Source organism: Dermacentor silvarum, chromosome 8, assembly GCF_013339745.2.
Source record: "Dermacentor silvarum isolate Dsil-2018 chromosome 8, BIME_Dsil_1.4, whole genome shotgun sequence".
NCBI classification, from domain to species: domain Eukaryota; kingdom Metazoa; phylum Arthropoda; class Arachnida; order Ixodida; family Ixodidae; genus Dermacentor; species Dermacentor silvarum.
In genome coordinates, this window is record NC_051161.1 from 8,593,569 (window position 1) to 8,614,995 (window position 21,427).

Sequence of the window (21,427 nt, forward strand, 5' to 3'; positions counted from 1 at the left end):
CGGAATGCAAACACGCCCGTGCGTTGGGTGCCCGTCAATCTAGGTGGTCAAAATTAATCCGGAGTCCCCCAATACGGCGTGCCTCATAATCAAATCGTGGTTTTGTCACGTAAAACACCAGAATTTGATCATTAGCTTTTTTTTTCATGAAAGTCTTCCAATCATTATCATTACCCTTGCTTCTGATATCAGATTGGGAGCAGTGTTTTAGCAGCACAAAGTGACCAGCTGATAACAATTGCATTAGCGTCTTAGCGTGGAAGATTGGGCATGTTGGTGATTCATTGAAAAAAAAAAAATGCAGCGCAAGAAAGACAGGGACACGTAAGAGCGACACGCACACAGCGCTGACTTACAACAGTTTGTTCATGAAGACATGAAGGAATAAATATATATGATACTACCATGCGCAATTAATGGGAAAATGAGGCATCCAGCGGGTTTCCGCTGAAATATTACGATGCGCAACACGTGAATAATCAGCAAAAACCTGGAGCAACATTTCAAATGCTGATAAGATATGCTATTTCCCGAGATGAAAATCCAATCGAAGGAGAACTGACGCATGAGCCATCAAATTTCCTGATGAAATCTGCATCAATGATTTCACGTGTCATCTGTGAACTATGTCTAGCCAGCACTTCGCTTTTGTCAAAGTAGGGCTTACATTCGTGATCACCGCAATGAATGCCCAGCTGACCCTGTACCGTGTTGTACACATTCTTATGGTGCTCCCTGAGACGATCATTTCGGCCCCTGCGGTCTGTCCCGCGTACTTTTTCCCACAAGAGAGAGGAATCATATACACCATGCCAGTGGTGCAGGACACTAAACTCTTCCTGTGTTTCACAGAACTACGATCACACCGAGTTTGTGAAGCAAACTTGCAAAGCTTGGATAGCTTTTCCGGAGCGGAAAAAACGACCGTAACACCAGCGCGTTTGTGGGACGCATCATGTATATACGGAAGTACTGCAAGTTTTTTTTCTTTTCTATTCGACCATTTTATTTCTCTGTACCGATCACAAGGAACTTGTTGCCTTGCTTTCTGTTGGTTCTGAGGTTCGTCGCCTTCTACGCATATTTCTCGTTGGTGCTCCAGACTTATATTACGATTTCGCCGTGCAATACTGCCACGGTTAAAAAAAAAAAAAAAAATCCCGCGCTATTCCGCTGCTGTGAAGGTGGATTACCAGCGAAGCAGTGTAGCACACGATATAGAATTTACACAGAATTTAGATCAAAGGTATGAGCAAATTTTATTGGAGTAGTAGTTATTGGAGTAGTTGTTTATTGATCGGAAAATGTAGAGAGGTCGGCCGGAAAATGTGCTTAAATGAAAAGAGGCTTAAATAAACAGACAAGCCAGCTGGAAAGCTGTGTCATGACTTAACTGTACTGACGGCTCTTTGTTCAAATGCTTTGTGTAAAAGCCCACTCCCCTCTCTAATGCATATTGGCCTATTGGTCCTGAAGATAAATAAATAAATAAATAAATAAATAAATAAATAAATAAATAAATAAATAAATAAATAAATAAATAAATAAATAAATAAATAAATAAATAAATAAATAAATAAATAAATAAATAAATATGTCAATGTGCTGAAAAGCCTGCTGAACCTGTCTTTGCTTGATTGCAGCCAGTACCTTGGCCAAACTGGTCATGGAGGAAGGTAGATATGAAGGTCGTAGATCCTCTCGAATTATCGTACAGAGAGGAATCACGAGAGGAATGGATGAAAAAAACAAAAATGAACTTTCCAATGAAATAAATATAGGGTTGTAATATACATTTATAAGAATTTTTCGCTTCGCCAAAACGATATTAAAAAAGAAAACACTTACTAGGGGTCCTTTATGCTACAACTAAGACGACTTGAAGGCGAAAAGCCCTAGGGCCGCTTACTCATTGACACGACGACCACTTTTCTTGCTGAGTATTTACTCCGAACCCATATTTTGCAAAGTCAACTTTGCAAGCCATCTTTATTTCACCAAAATCGGACCGTGGCTCGGCACTTACTTTTGCTGAGTCATCGTCACTCCGAACCCATATTGTGCAGTCATTTTTGCAAGTCATCCTATATTCACGAAACTCAGACCGTGACTCAGCAGTTTTTTTCTGTCATCATCACTCTGAGACTACAATTTAGTTATTTTTGCAAGTCAATTTTTTTTGCAAGTCACCCTTCGATTCACCAAACTCGAAGCGCGACTCAGCACTTTTGCAGAGTCACTCTCACTTGGACCCTCAAATCTCACATATATTTTTTGCAAGTCACTCCCCTACTCCAAAGCCCCTTGGTTCACTGTTAATTCACACTTGATTCACCCTTGATTCACCTTATCACTACTTGGTTCACCTTCATTCACTCGATCATTTCGGTTTTACTTACATCACACTTGGTTTGCTCTGTTGCTCCAAATTTCCATTTTCATCACTCTTGATTCACCCTATCATCACTTGATTCACCTTCATTCACTCTTAATTCACTCTCATTTACTCTTCATTATCTTAACTCACTCTATCTCATCATTACCTTTCGTTTGACTCCTATCACCCAACTAACCCCCCCTAATTCACCCTCAATCCACTCTTAATTCACCTCATTCACCTCTCTGTATACCAATTTTTTGTCATTATCATTACCATCATAACCATACTTACACCCATTACTATCATTAATTCTCGGTCCTTGGCCACTTTTCGGGTTCCTCCACTCATTTTACGGCTTTGTCACGCTAATTATCATAAGTAATGTAATGACTATCATGATTATTTATCGCTATTTATATTCCTCACGTAATTACCTATCGATTTATGTATAATATTATGGGGTTTGTAATTACGTTAAGGACCACTTTTTCAAGGTCACCTCAAAACGAGACACATAAGGCTTTCGCCTTAATACACTGATAAGTATGGGAGCATGGCGCGCGTCACACCATGCTTGTTAATTTAGTTAGTATGCGTATGTTAGAAGTTTATACTGTCGAGAAAACTATTATCCTTACTTCGTAGAGCTGTCCACTAATTTGCTGTCGCAATCGATGCTTCGCCTTTCGGGCCTAATTGCGACTTTTTGTGCAAGTAGTTCTTTATTTCTTTCTTGAGGTTAAGAAACGAGATGAAACTTTTTCCGTAGATCAGCCATGGAACTACCGTGTAATAAATCGGGTCCCCGAATTTTAATCATGTCTCCTTCTGAAATTCACGGAACTGGTGGGGATTGAGCCCATAAGACTTGATAACATCTGAAAGAACAGGTTGCAAAACGAAGGACACATTCATGTATTTCCAACAGAGGACCTGCTGGTGGACCATGCAATGGAAAAACACTGACGTTAAGAATGCGTCAACTTCAGTAGCTTTTATTATTTGCCCTACGGATTCTTTTTTGACTCCGGACATGTCTTTCCCCCGATCAAATGTGACACATTTTAGTTTGCCCCGCTGCTAGCTTCAGTTGGCTGTTAACAACACATAGTGCATTAATCACCAATACGGTATGACGATTAATCACCAACTCGCCCAACTTTCCACATTATAGTGCATTGCTTTCATCCGCATTGCAGAGAATGAATAGGTTGAATAAAAAGCTAAGAACTTGCTGTGTCTTAACCGGGATACCTTGTATATTGCTTTAAAAGAATAATGCACTAAAGGAACAAAAACGCAGTTGAGGACGGTAAATGGGTTGGTTGATGCAAAGCAGTGATAATTGAAGATATCTTGGAGAAGCCTGTGCCTTGTAGTGGGCTTAACAACACCATTGCTAATTACGATTAAGTACAACTTGTTCTGTATACCGGGAACCATCGAACACTGTTTCATGAACTGCAGGTAAATAAGCATATGGCCTGGGCGTCGGGTTTCAGCACGCGCCAAAGGGAAAGAGCGTGCTATGCGCGCGCCGCATACCGTATCGAACAGGTGACACGTTGGCGAACGAATGCAAGGTAGTGCGGAGGCGAGCCTAGAGTGCGTAGGAAAATATCTGGCATATCGACAGCAGTGCAAAGGTTGCCAAAATTTCCAAAGTAGGAGGCAATAAATTGGGTTTACCTGCAGCATCGGAAGTGTTGCGGCAAAGCGCAGGAAAGGATGCCGGATATTGCCGCTTGTTCTGTCTCACGGTAGCACGAAGGAGCTAAAGATTGAGTTTTTTGCCGGCTTTAGTAAATATATAGAAACTGACGGGGGGGGGGGGGGGGGTGAGTTCTATTGAAAGGGTCTGAAGGCGAGCTCGTTGGTATGTATTCATGGTGTAAAAAAAAAAAAAAAACTGCTCTAAAAACACGGACAGAAGGCTATATATAGAATAGCTCTATATTTGTGCACGCACAATAAAGCAACCGTTGGCAACAGTGTTCGTCCTGTGTTCTTCCTTCTGTCCGCGTTTTTAGCACTGTTTTGCTGCACCATGAATAGAGTTATCATTGGATCGCCGTGTATGGTCATGATCGCTATTGTACAGTGCCAGTTATGAGCCATCTGATAGAATCCCGTGGCCGGTCAGATGACACTATCCCGATCTGTATCCTATTGTCGTTTGTCTTATTGCACCCTAGCATATCTTTTTATATCATATCCGTAAACTATTCTATCGTACTTATGCTATCACACGCCATAAAATTCAATGCTTTATTTTCTACCCTCGGATTTGTGTAAATACCACTTCCTCAACGCTCACTAGAGTCCTCTGATAAAAACGTTGTCACTACTCTCTGCAATCGATAACTTCCGTGTGCTCGTTATCAGAACGTTGCCTACGTATGTTCAGCGTCGCGAGTTTCCTGCTAGCGTCGCTTACCTTAATGCTATAGCGTTCTGACTCACCAATGATGCCACTGATAGGCTGTTACTGCACTGTTGTCTTATACCGAGCTGGGATATTTTATACGTTGTTTCCGAAGTGGTTGCTTTTTTCCGCCCAGGACACGGCCGATTCTTTTTTCGCGCGCTCACCTGAGGTGTATCAACGTCGTGGGGCACGCGTATCAGCACTTTATTTCTTTTTGCCGCTTTTGTGTTCCGGCTGCTTATCAGACCAAGGCTATCGCAGGTGCGCATGACTGTACTGTGCCGTCGGCCCCCGTCGCCTTTAATCGCTCTTTATTGACACCAGTCGCACCGCTTCTCACAACACATTCCCAAAACTACAACACAGCAATTACGACAATGTTCTAGCATTTACAGCCTGTTGCGCCATCTATCAAAAGTATAACTAACTGTTTTGTGGAAAATATACTGCCAGTTGAGCACGTGAAGGCCGCTTAATTCTAAGCATAGGGGGAGGTAGCGTTATTTTTTTGCTCAAGGAAAGATGAGCGGGTCTTGTAGACGAGTTTCGCGGCTTTTCTGACTGACGCACTCTGGAGCGTCGACAACGCGGACTACGTCGTGCGAGTGTCTTGGGATCAACTTGTGTGAACCAAGCATGTGCCATGTTGTCCCCGGCTGGTACGGGGTTACGCCGCGACGCTACCGCCTGCTGGCGCTTTGGTGCACTTTTTGCGTTCCTGCTGTTTTCTGTCGTCGGTGGAGCTCTCTCTTACAGCAGCAGTGCCGTTGTCAAGAGGGCGGCTGACGTTGTTATCGTGGTCGATGGCGGCGCGAGCGACAGACCGCTCCGGTCTCGAGGTATGCAACTCAACAAAACTTACGCTCCTTTCGGGCCTTGAGAAAAGGCGGCTACATCCTGCATGCCTAAGTGATACGTAAATAAAAAGAAACAAAAATAAGTGAACGAGGGTAAAAGAAGGACGAGATGGTACTAGAAATGACTTCGTGGAACTGTTCTTTGAGTTTTCCGACGTCGTGATACTTCTGTGTGCGTACGACAAGGTAGCCGAGGGAAGTCTGGACACATTCTTGTCGGGCAGAAGCGTAATTACTAATAAAAGTGGGCTGCTGACCAATGTCGAAACAGACGCACACACTTACTGGTGTCTAGACACCATTGCAGACAGTACCCTTGTTCACACTCCTGAACGGTTCTGGTTGTGGAACCTGCACAGATCAGGGTGCGAACAGCCGATCTGTACTGCCTTATAGAACGACGTGTTTGTTTCTTCGCATTGATAACCACCCTTATTAATGCGGTTAGCATTCTTAGCATACTTTGTGCTCCTTCCGGTACCTCTAACCTCTATCTATCGGTACCTATCTATCGGTGCCTCTAACCGTTTTCCCACCAACTTCGCTCACTGGGTCTAATGGGTAGAGCGCCGGGTTCGAAACCAACCGTCGGACGAACTTGGATCACTAGGTACGCGACACTGCGTATGGGCTGCTCTTCGACGAAAAAAAAAATCATTTGAAATTTATTTGGTGCTAGGCGGAATCAAACCCGCGTCATGTGTATTCGGACAATCTTAATATATATTCACGCACGTGCCACGCGACTACTTCGAGGCGACGCTGTTGGCAAAGTGTGTGCACAGCGATGCGCGACAGAGGAGCCCATAGCACGTCTCGGCGGTGGCATTAACGTCGACATTCATCGTAAAATGGCTTATTGCTGGAATGTTTTTTTTTACTGTATAGATAACATTTTTGCGACATTTTATTAGTTGTTTATTGATATTTGTTATGAGGTATTGATTTCTGCCGCATATATGTGTGCTGATACATTACACTAAGTAAATTAAGAATTAGTGCGGTACATCTTTGTTCTTCTTGTGAAAGAATCACCATACATTTGTAAAATTCCTGTTAATGTGTGGTTCTTATGTTACTATTTTCTTCAAATGGTAATAATTTACTCTGTGTGTGAGAGAGAGAGAGAGAGAAAGAGAGAAGAAATGTAAATGAAAACCGGCGAGCCCGGTTGGCTACGCTGTATTGGGGCAGTGTAGACAACCTAGTAAGAGAAGAAAAAGAAATAGTAAGAGAAAGACAAAAATCGAGAGTTCATATGGACTGGAGTCGCCCACGTAATGAAATTCTCAGAGCTGTGTTAGGACCCGGAAGCGTTAAAGCAGCTGCGATGTGTTAGTTACTTTCAGATTTGGAAATCTATGTACGTGCTGGAAAGTATAGAAGGCCAATGTAAAAACTGCCAATGATACGCTCGTGCCGTCGATTGCGTTACGGCAGCGTGGCGTAACATAGAGTTCCCGCGATAACAACAACAACAACAACAACAACAACAACAACAACAACAACAACAACAACAACAACAACAACAACAACAACAACAACAACAACAACAACAACAACAACAACAACAACAACAACAACAACAACAACAACAATAATAATAATAATAATAATAATAATAATAATAATAATAATAATAATAATAATAATAATAATAATGAAAGGCAACGAAACGCGCAGAAAAAGAAACGTGTACTAAGTTAAGGGGTATAGGAGGTGGGTATACATGCTGCAGGGCGAGGGAACTTCGCATTGAACGTCCGCGAACTTTCTTCACCCCTTCAGCCTTACCTGGTATCCGCGGCAGTGCTTCGATGTCTTTGTGTTTTTTCCAATGCGCATCTTTCACGTTCGATGTCGTGGCATTATTCCACGTGAGGCAGTCTGTGCGGGAACGCGAAAAACTCTTGATCGTTGACTGCGAGTGTTGGCTCAGAACTTTAAAAAACCTGCATGAAAGGACCACGAATAACGTGCAGGCATACTTCACCTGTGCACTACACCCCCCCCCCCCCCCCCCCCCCCAAACCTCCCACTATTTTTCTTTAATGGGGTACAGAAATACTATAGGCATGCTAAAGCGTTCAAGAGCAATAATGAAAAGACGCAGAGAAAGCGAGTGGAATTAAGCAAGGCCGATTCTTTACGCTCGTCAAGTATACATAGGCTCGATTATATAGTAGACCTAGTGGAAAGCGGAATAGTTGGAGTTGTGGAGACGAAGATAGGCAATATAAGAGGCAATATGAGACGGGATAGGGCTCTAATCCACCAGCTGTACTGTGCGCATACGATTCAAGGGAGCTGGGAAATGTTTCTCTTTTCTTGTGCTAGCCTCCCTTGCGTTTATTTCTCCTCTCTCTTTATTATTTTTTATATTCTCGCTCCTTATCTATTCTTCCCCCTTCCCTCTCCCCGAGCGTAGGGTAGCCAACCGGGCACGTCCTCGGTTAACCTCCCTTCTCATTTCTCTATTTCTCTCTCTTTGCAGCTTTTTGCTTTCGCTCGTGCGAACTCTTCTTTCCGTGAACTTTTTTCGCCGGTTATTGGCGTTGAAAAGCTTGCAAAGTTTTGTACTTCAACTCCTCCAAACGAAAAGACCTGGGCCCGTCTGCCGGGTGCGTTACACTGTGGCGGTATTCAACAGCTACACAACGTGCGTAGGGAGCTCGAAAGCAGTATTGCACGCGCACGCAGCGCTGCTGCTTTGCCCGAGGTGCTGGCAGCACCAAAAGTCGCCGTGAACGCTGCTGCTTTGGCTCATCCAGAGAACTATCGTGACGTCATAAAAAGCGGTTTACAGCAGTTGACATAATGCCTTGTTGGTGGTGGTGCGGATAATGCGGAGAGTGAACATGGCATGTCAGTTTTAAACAGCCGACATTTTGAAGAGAAATATTCGCTTCGAAACTACCACGTTCATGAAGAGGCACTTGTTATGGAACTTGTGTTTATAAACGCTGTTGTGCATTTCTCGCTGCGATTCCGCCAGGTCTGTACTCTGCCTGCACTCACCACAACAACTGCACTGACTACTATGCCGTCTGCAATTTCACCTTACGAATCTGTGTCTGTCCCGGAGGCTACAGGAAGAATGACTATTTTTGCATGTACATGGGTAAGTATGAAACACGACAAACCATTTTTTATACCATGTTTTTTTTTTCTGGGAGAGGGGGGGGGGAGGTGTTGATGTGGTGTTATTTCATTCGAAGGTCTCTTGGCGTCATTCCTATACGCAGCAGACCGACTTAGATATCCGGATGTTCCAGACTTGTTTAGTGACTTTCCCGAAGCCGCCCTCCAAGCGTAACATTACGCTCCACAGTCGGAAATTTCGCGGTTTTATACGACGAGGACGTTATACACTGCGCATTTAGACGCATTTAGAGGTGCCTTCCGCGCCGCCGCTGCGATAATTGTTGTCATATCTCCTTTCGTGGCGGCACGCTGCTGTCAATTGCACCAGTCACGACAGTTTCAGAACCGATGCACATGGTAAAATTAGTCTCTATAATAAGTGCTAGGTTTTATTTAGTTATGCTGTGATTTCTTGCACTTGCGTTCGCACAAGTAAAGGTAAGGAAGTGCAGCCGAGAAACGGAGTGCCTGACGAGGGAAGTCTGGGCTGCTTTCTCAGATATGGCAGCTTTCTCAGATATGGCAGCGATCCTTACCCGAATTTTAAGCTTCGTTTAGTGTTGGTGCGGTGACCCTTGTGCTTTCGACTGCGTGCAGGTGGCTCGCCGGACAACGTTGGCATCTACCAGGTGACCCTAGTGGTGGCCGCCGTCTTCATGGTTGTAGTATTCTCAGTCTTTGTCGCTTGCGTTGTTAAAAGGTGAGTTCCGTGATCTTTACAAAACAACACATTTGGGAACGAGCAAGCACTTCAGAGTTTGCAGAGCTACAGCAGAGAGAGAGATATATATATATATATAGAGAGAGAGAGAGAGAGAGAGAGAGTAAATAGAACACGCTAACTTCTCGTACATGTATATTGAACAAAACCAGTAGGTGAAATCGAGATTATGACGGAATGCCGTGTCGGGTAGGAACGAAACGTGATGAAAGATTGACGTAAACACCAACTACAAAATATTTAGTATCGTTAGCGTTTCGGCTTCCGCACGAGAGGCCTTTTCACCGACATTATTGTGGAATGGGAGCCAGAGCGTGTGTCTTTGTTTTTAATCAAAACTAGTCGGTACATGGTACATTCTCCTTCCTCCACATACGTACATACACAAAACAAACACGCACGCATTGAGGGCGCACGGGCCTTGCTTTGTAAATTAAACTGAAATTGAACAAGACATGTTTGGGGCGAGCGTAGTTCTACGAAAATAATGGAGAGCATACCCTCACGAAATAATGTGGATGGCGAGGGGGTGCCTTTGGCGCTGCGCAAAAAGAAATAAATAAAATAAAAATAAAATAAAAATTGAGTTTGGTGGTGCAAGCCCTGTTTCAAAAGGGACGCCCATAGCATCCAACCAAAAGGCAGTGCAGTGCAGTGTGTTGGAGCTTATCTTGAAGTCCGGGAAGCGCAGAGCATTTTTAATTTCGAAGAAAGGCTCAACAACCTGGATAGAGAGAGAGAGAGAGAGATAAAGAAAAAAAACGGGTGGCTTAAGTGCGAAAATATCTGTACTTCAAGAGCATGGACACTACATAAAGGAAGAGATAAAGAAAGTTGGCAAGCAAGCACAGGGTAATTTAAAAAGCAAATAGTTAACCCGGATTTATCAGAGTAAGTGAGAGAAACAGAGACGGTAAATTCCTTGCGAAGTATGAAAAAAAAAGAAAGCCTATTGAGATATACAAATACGGCAAGAAAAATATCAGGAGAGAAAATTTTGCATGATTCCACAAAGCGCGGTGCTTTGCTATTTGAAGCCCGAGCTGGCTGTCTCAAGACAAAAATATGGCGGAGTAAATATTCGCAACAGGATGAGGCGTGTACGACTCGCCACATTGTAATGAAATGCCAAGATATTCACCAAGCAAGAACCGTAGGGAACATCCACCTTCCAGAAACTCTGCTATTCAAAGCTCATTGAAGAATTAATTGGTCAGCAGTGAACATGTTTAGAGTATTGGTGAAAAAAAAAGAAAAAAAAAGCGAGGAGATTGATAGGACCGAGCTCTTTACAGCTACGTGCGAAGAGATAGAGGTTTTAATGAAAAGAGCAAAGATCGAGTAGAGATAGGCAAAATGCTAGACTGCAATAGATGAGGTCAAATCTCATTTGCCTACGCAGATCAGGTAAATATTTGTCACGGCCTCATTTTCAAAGGCGATGCCAAAAGAAATCATCACTGACGTACTGTATTTAGCTTGTGAATTTGATGACTATCACGAGGTTTGTCATTATTTCTGGTGCGATGAAGCTTAAATTGAGCGCTTGCTGATGCACCGTTGTAGGCACGCCATGCCGCATACTCTACGCACGCGGGTGCTGTACAGCAGAGACAAACATGCGAACGAACGGAGGAACAAACGAACCGACTGAGACTGGACAATACGGAGGATTAATGGGCGTGCGATGCATGTGTGAGAATGATGAGGTATAAAAAAAAGCAGAATATTCTAAAGTACTACCACAGTACAATGTGCAAAAGGTCATGAAAATTTTGCTGGTGGTCTTGCCGCATCCTTTGAAAAACCTTTTACGTGGCAGAATCAACTTCTTCGGACTTCTTTTTGATGACTGCGGCATGGCATTAATAAGTTCCGCTACAGATTTTAAATGCAGCTAGTAGAGAGGGAGACCTCTCATAAAGTGTTTCTGCATCAGGAGACGTTTTAAAAGTAATAAAATCGATAGGGAAGCCTTCCCGATGATTATGTTCTGGAACGGTATCAAATTTTACTGAAGTAAATAATATTATTGCGATAGCAATATATGGACACTCAAACCGGATTTCTGCCGTCGGCGTCGCCGTCGTTGTCGCCGTTACCGTGAGGTTCCGTATGACGTCAACGGCGATGAAATCGTCGCCGCGCGCCGTACGCTGTATGTGCGAGTGAAAGGGCGCGAGGGACGCGCGCTTTCATGGGGAGCGAACGCACGGCAGGGAACAAACGCGCGTTCTCCGCCGTGCTCCCTGAAGGGCTGCAGAATTAGCGTCCCTTTCCTCCTCTACAATCACCACACACACACACACACACACACACACACACACACACACACACACACACACACACACACACACACACACACACACACACACACACACACACACACACACACACACACACACACACACACACACACACACACACACACACACACACACACACACACACACACACACACACACACACACACACACACACACACACACACACACACATATATATATATATATATATATATATATATATATATATATATATATATATATATATATATAGCAAACGCGACTTCCTCCGCCGCGCGAAAGGCCGTGGGGGAACGGGAGGCAGGGAGGGAGGCAGGAGAGGTGACGTTTAGCTGCGGCACCAAATGCGTATTTATATAAAAAAAAAGAAAAAAAAAACGTCAAGTGTTCAAGGTGGTCCTCGGCTACCTTGCGGACACTATGCTGGCTGACCGGCTGTAGGGGCACCCTGCCCGAGACGAGGACGAGTGCCCTCTCCCTTCCCCCTTCTCCCACTATTTCCCTCTTTCTCCCCCCCATACCCCTCCCCCCAGATGCTGAGCCGTGCTCCCTATAAGGGCTGCAGAAATACGCATCTTTTCCCAACCTAAACCTCTACTACTACTACTATATAAAAACGTTGCGAGGCGAGAAGGTGGTAAAGACTTCCGACGCTGCTCGACGATGATGATAAGTGGTTCTTGAGGGAAAGGGAAAGGTTGGCGCTATCTTCTGCAGCCCTTGAGGGAGCACGGCTCAGCGCCTATGAGTCCCGTTCTGATCTCGTCGAAAACCTCCGAGCCGCCCCCAGAGTCACCGGCATCAGTCACCAACGCTGCGCGCGTTCGGTGCGAACGCGGGCAAAACGGCGACGGCGTCGACAACAGTTCTGTGTGTTGCTGGTGCTGCTGCATGTCCAAGTTTATACAGCTGATAAAACTACTATCCTTACTCCGTATAACTCTCTACTAAGTTGCTAGTGCAATTGATGCTTCGCTTTTCGGGGGAAACTGCGACATCTTTTTTGTAACCTGAACGGCCGCCCTCCTCCGCCGTTTCACTTGCAGGCCGGTCGCATATGGCCTTGTACAGTATATATTGAACCATAACTGCATTGTGAACCGTCTGTAAACGAAAATGTCGGTACAGATGTCCCTTCTTCTAATCTCTGTCCTCAGCACGACGCACAACAATTATCCTGTCTTGTTTACAGGACATGCGAGCGCTCCAGAGACCTTGCAGAAAGGATGCGGGAGCTGGCCGCAGATGTGTACACGGTCCCTGCTGAGTTCGAAGGCTTGGAGAGGCCGCCTTCTTACACGGACATCGTCAAAATCGACAACATGGTACGTTCTGCATGACAGTGCAGTCATTGCTCGCCTGTGTCCTGCGATTCACTTGTCTCGTGGAACTTATACATCGAAGCTGTTAGCCTCTAGTTGGTCGGGGTTTTATTGCGATAGCAATTATATGGACACTCAAAAGCAGATTTCTGCCGTCGCCGTCGCCGTCGCCGTGAGGTTCCGTATGACGTCAATGGAGATGAAATCGTCGCCGCGCGCCGAACGCTGTATGTGCGAGTGAAAGGGCGTGAGGGGCGCGCGCTTTCACGGGGAGTGAACGCACGGCGGAGAACAAACGCGCGTTCTGCGCCGTGCTCGCTTAAGGGCTGCAGAAGTAGGCGTCTCTTTCCTCCTTTACAATCACCATATATATGTAGAGCAAACGCGCCTTCTTCCGACGCGCGAGAGGCCGTGGGGGAGGGGAGGGAGGGGGAGGGAAGGGAGGCGACGTTTAGCTGCGGCACCAAGTGCCTATTTATATCAGAGGCTCCGGCAACAGTCACCAACGCCGCACGCATTTTGAGCGAACGCGGGCAAAACGCCGACGGCGTCGACAATAGTTCTGCGTGTTGCCGGTGCTGCTGCATGTCCAAGTTTATACAGCTGATAAAGCTAATATCATTACTCCGTATAGCTCTCTACAAATTTGCTATCGCAATTGATGCTTCGCCTTTCAGGTGAAACTGCGACAACTTTTTTTGTTGCGTGCTCACCAAAAAAAACGGCAGCTGGAAAAGTTTTCTTGTGTGTTTGAGATTCCGCGTAACATAATTATGTTTTCTCGTATATTCTAATTACAATTCTATCATGTCTGTAGGTTGTGTTTAAGTCGTACTTTACGAATTTTCTGACACGTATTACTTTGAGGAATTCAATTAGTTCAAGAACGCACTTGCATCAAGCGGAGGGCCCAAAATCAAACGGCAGCTGGAAGAAGGCTTTGTGCTTAAGTTGCTGCCCGGTCGACCCACGAAGAAACCCAGACGCGTTCAATACCTTTGGCGAGGACGGACGTTCGTCTACTTGAAAGCAAAAAATCACAACCTTTCTGGAGTCCGAGTGCCTTCAATTGCTGATTGCACAAGCTTGACCCCTTGCTACGGCTACAACTGTCATCTAGCCTTTCCCGCGGCGAAACAACTTTGCTGTGCCGCTTGTGGCTGGGAGTGGCGTTCACGAACACCACTCCGAGCCACAAGCATACATCCTCCTTCTTCTAGGTTGTCCGTCTAGAGCAAGTGCGTTATTGAACTTAATGAATTTCTCAAAGCAAAATGCGTCAGAAAATTCGTAAAATACGACCTATAGACACAACCAGCATACACGATGGCATCGAATTGTCATTCGAATATACAAAAAAAAACATAATTCTGTTACGCAGAAGAGAGAGAAAGAGCAAGGACAGGAAAGGCAGGGAGGTCAACCAGACGAGCGTCCGGTTTGCTACCCTACACTGGGGGTAAGGGAAAGGGGAAATTACAGACAGGAAGAGAGCGGTGTGGATCAGAGAACAAACGGGGATAGCCGACTTTCTAGTTGACATTAAGCGGAAGAAATGGAGCTGGGCAGGCCATGTAATGCGTAGGATGGATAACCGGTGGACCATTAGAGTTACAGAATGGATACCAAAAGAAGGGAAGCGCAGTCGAGGTTGGCAGAAAACCAGATGGGATGATGAAGTTAGGAAATTTGCAGGCGCAAGTTGGAATACGCTAGCGCAAGACAGGGGTAATTGGAGATCGCAGGGAGAGGCCTTCGTCCTGCAGTGGACATAAAATATAGGCTGATGATGATGATGATGATGATGATGATGATGATGATGATGATGATGATGATGACGACGACTGCACAACATTCGGCCCCTTGGCAACCGATGGTTAGCACAGCGGCCGTAGAGTACAGCGCAACCCCACAGTCTCGGATAACAACACGCTCTCCGACTCCACGCTATGACCGACGCGCACAGCGCACGCCTTCTCGACCCCCGATGTATCGTCATGACAGCCGCCATGAACCAACTGAATACACAAGAGAAAATGTCAATATTCGCTTCATCGACGAACAACCAAGGTTTCGTTTCGACCTCCCCCGGTGTGTTACTCTTGCGGTGTCCCGGGTCACATATCGCGGTTTTGTAACCAGCGTATGAACACTTGGTATCGCCAGCCTTCAGAGTTTTCACGGCCCTCCGAACGGCCCCATGGTGTCCCGTGGCCAGCCCACGCATCGTCTGGCTACGAGTATTGGCCGCGCAGCTCCCGGAATTGCTCCCCAGCGTCTGACAAGAGTTTGACGCCCCCACCGCGTCCTCGTGCTTCCCGTTCTCCCTCACCGCTACGTCGCAACGCATCCCCTTCGTCACCGGAAAACTAGCTAGCGCGGCCGATGGAGGTGAGGTCGCTGGAGATGTGCTACTGACAGAAATACCTGCTGTGTTGATGCTTAAAAACAAAGTGCGCGTTTTTGTAGATAATGTGCCTGTGATGGCTCTGGTGGACACAGGCGCAACAATTTCGGTCATGAGTGTCTCTTTTAAAGACGTGTTAGGGCGAAAGGTGTTGTTTAAATGGGACGAATATTTAAAGTTCTGTGGATGAGTGGCGAGCCTTTGCGACCTATTGGTGTGTGTAGTGCTTACGTGTCTTTGGGAGGTAAGTTATTCCCACAGAGTTTGTAATTATTCCTCGGTCGACTCATGATGTGATCCTCGGCATGGATTTCTTGCGGGAGTGTGGTGCCACTGTCGACTGCCGCACAGGGAAGGTATTCGTAAGTGGTAAAATTTCGTAAGGACTCCTTGAGAACCCTGTAGATCGCGAAACTACATTGTGTGCTTGTGGTGATACGGTCGTACCTGCATCATCTACCGTTTGTGTTCCCGTTGCCTGTTGCGGCGCCAATTCCGACAGCTTCGATGCTACCGTAGAACCGCTGCACATTAACTGTGTGAAGAAGAATTTGTTGGTGCCACATTGTGTAGTGTCGATCAAAGGCGAACACACTAGCTTATGGACCGTAAACTGTTCTCAGGAGCCCGTTATACTACCAAACGGCTTGAAATTAGCCTTCGTCAGGGAACACGCGTCCTTATCAGTGGCTGAACTTACAGAAGTACCGGAAGAACCTGATGGCCACAGTTCGGAAACGGCCCTTTTGGCGATGGTAAATAAATCGCTCAGCACAAGTGAACGCCGAACGTTAGTGGGTGTGCTTTCGAAGCACGTTTCGGTATTCGACTTTGCGCAGAAGGACAAAATTCCTGCAATTCCCGCGTCTCGAACACGCCATACCATCAACACGGGTTCGGCAAATCCGATTAGACAAAAGCCATATCGCGTTTCACCATCAGAGCGCCAGATTATCAACGAACAAGTGCACGAAATGATGAAAAAGGGAGTCATACAAGAGTCAGCGAGTCCGTGGGCAGCTCCAATGATTCTTGTTAAAAAGAAAGATTGATCTTCGAGATTTTGCGTCGACTATCGCCGGCTGAATGCTGTAACAAAAAAGGACGTGTACCCACTCCCACGTATTGATGACGCAATAGACTGCCTTCATTCCACCTCTCACTTTTCCTCAGTAGACTTACGATCCGGCTGCTGGCAAATTCCGATGCATCCTGAGGACAAGGAAAAGACTGCTTTCGTAACCTCTGACGGGCTCTCCGAATTTAATGTGATGCCATTCGGACTGTGCAACGCTCCGGCAACATTCGAGAGATTTATGGAGAATATTCTGCGCGGCTTAAAGTGGAACATCTGCATGTGTTACCTCGACGACGTCGTCATCTTTGGCCGCACCTTCAGCGAACACAACTCGCGTCTGGATATTGTCCTGAACTGCATCAGGAACGCTGACCTAGTTTTAAACTCCAAGAAATGCCACTTCGGAGACCGCCAAACCCTTGTGCTTGGACATCTCGTCGATAAGGACGGCATCCACCCTGATCCCCAGAAGACAGCAGCCGTTGAAGCGTTCAGTGCACCACGCTCTATCAAGGAGCTCCGTAGTTTTCTGGGGCTTTGTTCCTATTTCCGCCGCTTTATTCCTAAATTCGCCGACGTCGCGTATCCGCTGATATGTCTGCTACGAAAGGATATCCCCTTTGAGTGGGCTCCGGAGTGCGACTCTTCTTTTCGTCAATTGAAGTTTCTGCTGACGTCACGGCCTGTTCTTCAACACTTCAATCCTTCAGCTCCGAGGGAACTCCATACGGATGCCAGTGGCATAGGTATTGGTGCCGTCCTAGTTCAACGCCATGGTGACCGGGAACACGTGATCGCATATGCAAGTCGATCCTTAAGTAGGACTGAGCAGAATTACACTGTCACGGAGCAAGAATGCCTCGCGGTAATATTTGTGGTTCAGCGGTTTCGCTCTTACCTGCATGGATGCCCCTTCACAGCTGTCACTGACCACCACTCATTGTGTTGGCTTGTAAATCTTCGTGACCCTTGTGGCCGCCTTGCGCGCTGGGCGCTCCGACTGCAAGACTACAGCTTCAGTGTCTCTTATAAGAGTGGTCGACGACACGCTGACGCGGACTGCCTCTCGCGTATGCCACTTAGCACTACGGACTGTGACGCCGACGACTTCGATCACCTTGTGGCTTCTCTGTCACCGCGTTTTCCAGACTTCGACTGTTTCAAAGCCGAACAGCGAAATGACGCTAAATTAACAGCGCTCTTCACCGCTACGACCACCTCTACTACAGCACACGATTTCTGCGTGCGTGATGGACTCCTGTACAAGAAGAACTTTTCCGGCACAGGCGCACGTTTTCTTCTAGTGGTGCCGGAGAGCCTTCGCATAGCGATCCTGAGTGCTATGCACGACGACCCTACGTCTGGCCATCTAGGTTCGGCGAGGACGCTCTACCGGATTCAGGAACGATTTTATTGGCCTGGAATGCGACAGTCTGTTGAAAGGTATGTAGCCACCTGCATGCAGTGTCAGCGCCACAAACGTCCATCTACTGGTCCAGCCGGTCTCCTGCAGCCGATACCGCCTCCAAGCACGCCTTTCCAACAAGTGGGCATTGACTTCGTGTGCCCTTTTCTGAAATCAGCCAAGGGAAATCGTTGGATAGTTGTTTGCGTCGACTACCTCACACGCTACTGCGAGACGGCGGCCGTGCCCTCGTCAACTGCCAATGACGTTTCAACATTCCTGCTGAAATATGTCATCCTGCCACATGGTCCGCCTCGCGTGATCATCAGCGACCGTGGATGACAATTCACAGCGGATGTAGTGGAGGAGCTGCTTCGTTTGTGTGAATCCCACTTGCGTCACTCGACACCGTACCATCCACAAACGAATGGGCTTACGGAGCGCACCAACCGAACAATTGTAAACATGATACCTATGTAGGTTTCATCCGACCAGAAGAACTGGGATGACGTACTGCCTTTTATCACGTACGCGTTCAACACCGCCAAGCATGAGACTACCGGGCCTTTCTTCCTGCTGTACGCACGGCCACCCCGGTACACAGTCGACACTGTTTTCCCTTTCTACAGTCACGAAAATCCCACTGTCGCCGAGACTCTCTGCCTTGCCGAAGAAGCTTGTCGTATTGCTCGTTTGCGAACTTCGGCATCGCAGGACAGATCAAAAGCACGATACGACATTCGCCACCGTCCGGTAATCTATCGCCCGGGTGATTTAGTCTGGCTGTGGACTCCAGTACGGAAACGCGGGTTATGCCAAAAACTTTTGGCCACCTACGATGGCCCGTTTGTGATTATTAATAGAGTCACGGAAGTCACCTATAACATAGCTCGCCTCATGGCGAGTGGTAGAAGAGCTGCCAAGACCCAAGTGGTCCATGTCGCGCGCTTGAAACTCTTCGCTTCAAGACAAATGGATTGACTCGCCCGGCGGGCTTCGTCTGCGACGGGAGGAATGTTACGCGTGAGGAAAACAAAGACCGGTGAACGTGCTTGCGGTCCCGGGTTGGAAAAGAGAAAGAGGACGACGCTGAGTGCATCAACCAGCCAGCCGCTCTTGCGCTCACCTTCGCGACCTAAAATAAACGGTCCCCTTCAACTTTAAGGTTTACAAACGGTCTCCTTCGCGCGTAACGATATATATATATATATATATATATATATATATATATATATATATATAAATAGAAGTACTGACATGTGCGCTAGCTGCCACGGGTGCGTGTGAACATCAATCAAATAATTCCCGGGGTTTTACGTGCCAAAGCTACGATCTGATTATGATGCACGTCGTAGTGGGGGACTCTGGATTAAATTTCACCGCCTGGGCTTACTTAAAATGCAGTTAAATCTAAGTGCACGAACATTCTTATATTTCGCCCACATTGATATGCGGCTGCCGCGGCCCTTGTGAACGCGATCCACGGCGATGCGCACGGCTACGACTAGTATGACGCAATCGTGACAAAGCTGCTGGGCTGGCAACTGTATAAGTTCCTTATTAAACGTTTTAGACAGCACTAAAACAGGCACTTGCACCTGGTTGTTAGAGGATTTGACGCAGACCCAAGACCATGATGTCCAAGAATTTCAGCGAGGCGCGGGCGCCGCCCTATTTCGGAGCTGCCGCGCTGATTCTCAGCGTTCCTTGTTCTGCGTAACTTTTGTAGAGAAATAATGGTGGCGCTCTTTTATACCTATTTTTTATTGTCACAAACGCATATTTCTGCGAGTTTCTCGCGACGCATTCACGTGTACTTCAAACGCATTTTTTTTTTTTTTTTGCACGGAGGCTGTTCTATATCTACACCATCTGAAGCTAGGCATTTTACGCTGCCCAAAATTTCGTCCGAGGTTGCCTCCAAGCGGTGTCCGCAGCAGAAGGTGTTTCTCCACCCGTAACGAGGATCACTCGAAATTGCTCCGAAAGTGCTCCGGCGAGGTCTCGTGCCGCTGACACGGCTTCCTTTGTCATTCGCCTTTTCCATGGAGGTAATTCCACAGCGAATGGGCAGTGCTGCGTGATGAGCCCGCTGGAAGGGTCTGGTTTCCAGTATTTCTATTCGGTACAGCAGCGAACGCTCGCCTACTCGCTCGCCTACTCGCTCGCTTTACCCAGCCAGACCAACGTGCTTATATCGCATGTTCGACCTCTGGGTCTGCGTATCAACCAGGACGCCTGATAAGGCCTATTGTACCCTCGTTCATTTCCTCGAGCAATCGGGGAGTTTCCAGTTGTGAGCTGCACTTGATTTGCGCTCATAGCGTTGCAATTGTTCTTATCAGGCGCTGGCACTTGCGTTCTAAGCAAATATGTGTTCTCAATAAAACATCATGAGCCATTCCACTCTGTGAAGGTGAGTGACCAGCGAAGCTGTTGAGCATGTAGGCGCGTTGCTCCTCGGGAGTCCGGACTATACGCGGCTTCCCCATTACGACGACGGAAGAGAAGGGGAATTCGAAATGGAGAACGGCAACTTGGCTTGCTGGTTTATCAAGCGAAGCTTGTATACGCTAGCCTGCGCCGGCGATGTAACGCTAAAACTCCGGTTCCAGCGGCAGCTCTCCGGCGCCGGAGCGTGAGTCATTAGGCACGGTGTCAGCTTCGTAGGTGCGCGCTCACGCTACGTGCACAGCCAGTCAGAGCTATTCGCTTCCGCCGGGGAGGGAAAGGGCAGGAAAGGGCTTCGCGCGCACTGCGCCCGCCTCATTTCCGTTCAGTTCAGTCTCGGAAAACCGATGGGACGGCCGCGCATTGTGCGTACCCCCGAACAACAGGCAGCTGTCGCCGAGTGCCGACGGGAGATCGCCCGTGAAAGGGCGCGTCGTCGACGGGCCGATCACACGGTGTGAGCCGCTGAAGCTGCGGCACTCCGCCAACGCCGAGCAGATCACCTGACCTTCCCTTGGTCACAAGAAACATAGCCGTCAAAGACAAGATGCACCCAGGACAAGCTTCGCTTACCCCCATTTTCCGGTAGGGGAAGGGCCGGCGATATTTTTATATAGATTCGAGTGGACAACGGAATCGCCGTTCCGAGGAGCCGGAGGAAACTAGACACGCGTGACGTTTTGACAGCATCGCCACCACGGGAGAGCGGAAGGAAAGGAAACTAGATACGCAAGCGCTTGGAATGCCGACAAAGAGAGAGCGGTGTGAACGTAGACATGGCCGACGCGGGTCGCACAGCGGCAAATCTTTCAGAATCTTTTATTATCTAGCTACAATCTACTGATCTTGAAAAGGGTGGCTATTGATAACTAATCTACTCAAAATGCATATCCGAGGGACGCCGACGAGCCAGCTGTGGAAGAAGAAG

At 47.0% G+C, this 21,427-nt stretch overlaps 1 protein-coding gene across 2 annotated transcripts in view; it reads left to right on the forward strand.

The window, feature by feature from the left end:
- The first annotated feature begins 5,283 nt into the window (after window positions 1-5,283).
- Window positions 5,284-21,427, forward strand: part of LOC119460594 (uncharacterized) — a 33,687-nt gene continuing 17,543 nt past the window's right edge. Inside the window, exons 1-4 of one of the 2 annotated variants that reach the window (XM_037721602.2) lie at window positions 5,295-5,647; window positions 8,661-8,786; window positions 9,407-9,509; window positions 13,029-13,161. In XM_037721602.2, coding sequence (XP_037577530.1) covers window positions 5,452-5,647; window positions 8,661-8,786; window positions 9,407-9,509; window positions 13,029-13,161 — 558 coding nt within the window. In that variant the 5' untranslated portion in view covers window positions 5,295-5,451. Of the gene's footprint in view, window positions 5,648-8,660; window positions 8,787-9,406; window positions 9,510-13,028; window positions 13,162-21,427 lie in introns of both variants that reach the window. The other variant, XM_049672792.1, reaches the window with a different exon arrangement.